This window comes from Barbus barbus (assembly GCF_936440315.1).
Source record: "Barbus barbus genome assembly, chromosome: 14".
Classification (NCBI taxonomy): Eukaryota; Metazoa; Chordata; class Actinopteri; order Cypriniformes; family Cyprinidae; genus Barbus; species Barbus barbus.
The window spans coordinates 9,039,874-9,043,706 of record NC_136742.1 but is presented as its reverse complement, the minus strand read 5'-3'; the positions used below and the strand labels follow the sequence as shown (position 1 = coordinate 9,043,706).

The 3,833-nt window shown below is 38.2% G+C and overlaps 1 protein-coding gene across 1 annotated transcript; it reads right to left on the bottom strand.

Annotated features, from left to right (window-relative positions):
- Window positions 1-705: 705 nt before the first annotated feature.
- Window positions 706-2,724, bottom strand: LOC306879812 (alpha-1-antitrypsin homolog). The gene is made up of 5 exons (XM_079433011.1): window positions 2,604-2,724; window positions 1,798-2,478; window positions 1,426-1,696; window positions 1,121-1,268; window positions 706-1,012 (listed from the first exon to the last, which is right to left on the bottom strand). The coding sequence occupies exons 2-5, from the start codon at window positions 2,468-2,470 to the stop codon at window positions 824-826; spliced, it is 1,281 nt and encodes a 426-aa protein (XP_079289137.1). The 5' UTR covers window positions 2,471-2,478; window positions 2,604-2,724; the 3' UTR covers window positions 706-823.
- Window positions 2,725-3,833: the final 1,109 nt, after the last annotated feature.

Sequence of the window (3,833 nt, the reverse complement as noted above, 5' to 3'; positions counted from 1 at the left end):
GGCAATATATATATATATATATATATATATATATATATATATATATATATATATATATATATATATATATAGTTTTTTTTATTGAGATTTATACATCTGAAAGCTGAATAAATAAGCTTTCCAGTGATGTATGGTTTGTTATGATAGGATTGGCCGAGATACAACTATTTGAATATCTGGAATCTGAGGGTGCAAAAAACCTAAATATTGAGAAAATCGCCTTTAAAAGTTGTCAAATGAAGTTCTTACCAATGCATATTACAAATCAAAAAATAAGTTTTGATATATTTACAGTAGGGAATTTACAAAATATCTTAATGGAACATGATCTTTTTTGGCATAAAAGAAAAATCAATAATTTTGACCCATGCAATGTATTTTTGGCTATTGCTACAAATATACCCCAGCAACTTAAGGTTTTGTGGTCCAGGGTCACAAATATCTGTTATTCATTTGCAGGGCTACTGAGAAATAGCACTGAGGCAACAACAGAAAGTGTTATAGAAGTTACTACGACCATTGAGACACTCAAACCTCTGTTACAAGACTTGAAGTCTACTGTAAATTAATTTACAGTAAAATCCCTGCTAAATTAGGTACATTTCTTAAAAAAAAAAAAAAAGTAATAAGCTGTTACATTTAATACGCTGAAATTTGACGTTTTTCGAGACCACATTATGTTGAAATCAGTATAAAAAAATCATATATTGTGCAGTTGTTTTTAATGACGAATCAAATCAATTTATTTTAGTATACAATGAGATCTACATAAAGATGAGCAGCCTTATGCAGACTAGCATCAAGTTCTGTTTGGAGTTTGACCTCACTCTGTAGGATTGGTGATCTTGCCCATGAAGAGTATGCTCTTGGTGGTGTCCTCCACAATCAGTACCAAGAAAGGTCGGTTGAGCATCACAGAGTCTGGCAGGGACATGGGCATGATTTCTATCGTGGTTACAGCCGCTGCCTCTGTGCCCTTCTCATCCACGCTGATGACTGCCTGATGGACAACCTGGAGATTGAGTCCAAAATGTTAACATCACTTAGCAGAGTTTTCAAAATCTTTACGTCTAGCAACCATTGGTGGTGCTACAAGAGATAAAAACTAGTCCACACGTACCTGTGACACTTTGACTTTGACCTCTTCTGTCATTCCGGAGAAATCTGCTGTGTCACTAAATGCATCAGTCATTCCCATGTCATTCAGAATGTCTTTCAGTTTGGATGTTGCAGAGATTGAGAATTTGGGCATAAACAGGTCCACAGAGCTGAAGGGCAGAAAAGTAAAATTTGGTGTATCAGATACAATGGTATATGGGTCATTTTTAAGGTTCCCGAAATTCTGTGCAACTAAACAACTATCAACCTTCAGATCAGAACTCAACTATTACATGGATTTAAATCTGAAGGTGTCACCGGTACTACCTTCTGAAGAGTTTATCATTCCAGTTCTTAAGATGATGCCTGCAGATGGATTCTTCAACCTCCTTCATCTTCCCATCATCAGGAAGAACGATCATCATGGATGTATTGCCTTTGTATGGCACCATCAAGACTGTAGTTTGGTTGACAGGATCTTGATAGATGTCATAGCGTCCGGTTCTTTTCATCATGTCAACTTGCACAGTGGTGTCCTTGTCCACTTTGAAGTCAGCTTTGTGGGTCAGTTGTGCATCAAATGGCTTATCCCACTTCCCTATCAGGACAAAATGCAAGAACTTCAAGTCAACGTCAACCAAGACTTCTCTAATTTTCATTACATGAATATCATTAAACGAAAGAAAGTTTATTTAGTACCTCTGAAGTACATATAGTTAATCAGCATCATCACCATATCGGGGGACAGGTCCTTCACCATGTTGGTAATCTTGTCATGGGTTTTCTTGGCGATGAACTTGTTAATCTCTTCAGCAGCAATTTCAGGCTTGGAGAAGTCAACGCTGAAGGCTTCGCTGTTGTAGTAGTGCTGAACATCCTTCAGGAACTGGTCAACCACTTTGAACCCTTCTCTGATGGCCACACCAGCGCCTGCCTCCAGCTGCATGGCGTCCTGACTGTGGCCAAGCATGTGGATCAAGTGCTCATAACCCTCATTTACCTGCTGAGCCTGCAGCCCGCTGTAACCCAGACTGCTGTATATCTGTGAAAGAGTGCTACCCTTGGCACCTACAGCCAGCATGCTCAAAGCCATTGAGATACCGACCGGGGAGAAGAAAATGTTCTTGCCCTGGGCATCGGGATGGAATGCAAGTTTCTTGTAGAGAGAGAAGGCGAAGTCAGCGTTGTGTGGAGCAAGCAGGTGGCAGGCATCTTTCCCATCATGGCTGGGATGGGGTTCGTCCTTCCCGTGGTGGAAATGTTGGTGGTGCTCAGCTGTGTGTCCGGCATGGTCGTGGCCTTCGTGGGGTGCAGCCCAGGCCGTTGCTACCAGAAAGGCAGCAATCGCACAGTAATGCATCTTTCCCCACATTTTTTCACCTGTGTTTTATGACAAGAGGGTACAGAATCTTGACACAAATCTTAGCTTCTACATTTCACACAATAGCTATTTCTAGGTCTAATTCAGTTACAATCACGGCACTGAAACAATTATTGTCACTTACCATCAAAGTCCTCTTGACAGGAGACTGTTTGGATGGAGTGGAGTCAATTTATAGTCCTTCAGACATCAGCTGAGTAAAATCTTTAAACATTAACCAGTTTCCACCCCCCCGTTCTGTGAGCACAATCGCTCATGATTAGCTGTTGCTCTACATTCAGTGATGCAACCTAGTTTTGGACTTCAGTGCCATGGGTTTTCAATACTTAAATTGTGTCAACGCTGGTTGATGGTATTTAGATACAAAAATCCTGTCAATCCCCAATATATTGATATGTCTACTTCTCAAACTGTTGATCAAAAATGTCTTAACATCTTAAGAGAAGTGTATTCCTTTCTTTCTTTCTTTCTTTCTTTCTTTCTTTCTTTCTTTCTTTCTTTCTTTCTTTCATGATCAAATAAATACCAACACACAAAATTAGCAGTCACATTTTTCGCATTCACATGCTAACAATAACCATTCTGCTGACTCAGTAAAGATTTATTTATTCATTTTTATTTATGTAGATGTCAAGGCATTGTGCAAGATGTCTATTTTTGTAGTATGAATAATTTTTATTTTCAAAACTACAAAACCTGTAAGTTTATAATATACAATCAAAATAAATAGATTATCAAAAATAACATAAAATTAAAATATTGGATTTCCTCTTCTTTTATATTGGGTTTCATCCACTATCTGTGAGAGACACAATCACTCAACCAGTGATATACTGTACTGTCAGAGAAGGGTGATTAAAATTAATACCCTCACATGAGACAACACCAGATCATTCTCCTTCAAGGGATGTGTACAACTGGCTGATCTGGTGAATGTATAGTGAACATCATGCCTCTCAAGCAGGTCTCTAAAGTATGTTTTCTTTTTTTCTTTTTTTTTTTAAAGCAAACTCTGGGAGTTGGATCTCTGCAAACCTGTCAAAGGGAGAACAGAAATCAATGTTTTAGACAGTGCGCAATGTCACTTTCTCCCCATTTTATTGGCATGTTTACAACAGTTGAATTCAGAATGAAGCTTCTTGAGCTTGTTGTTTACAGAGCTGCAATTGGCCACAAACAGAATGTCGATCTGGCTTAAGACAGCTCCTTCTGTACTGGATTAGATTGAAATAAACAGTGGGTTCCAAAAGTCTAAGACCATTGGTTTTAGAAAGTCTTTCTTTCTTTCTTTCTTTCTTTCTTTCTTTCTTTCTTTCTTTCTTTCTTTCTTTCTTTCTTTCTTTCTTTCTTTCCA

Excerpts from the sequence above, each read along its gene's own strand:
- LOC306879812 (XM_079433011.1), bottom strand. The coding sequence starts at position 2,470 with ATGTGGGGAAAGATGCATTACTGTGCGATTGCTGCCTTTCTGGTAGCA. Across the intron at positions 1,697-1,797 it reads TAACTATATGTACTTCAGAG|GGAAGTGGGATAAGCCATTT; the intron begins GTACTAAATAAA and ends TTGTCCTGATAG. Across the intron at positions 1,013-1,120 it reads TCAAAGTCAAAGTGTCACAG|GTTGTCCATCAGGCAGTCAT; the intron begins GTACGTGTGGAC and ends CTCAATCTCCAG.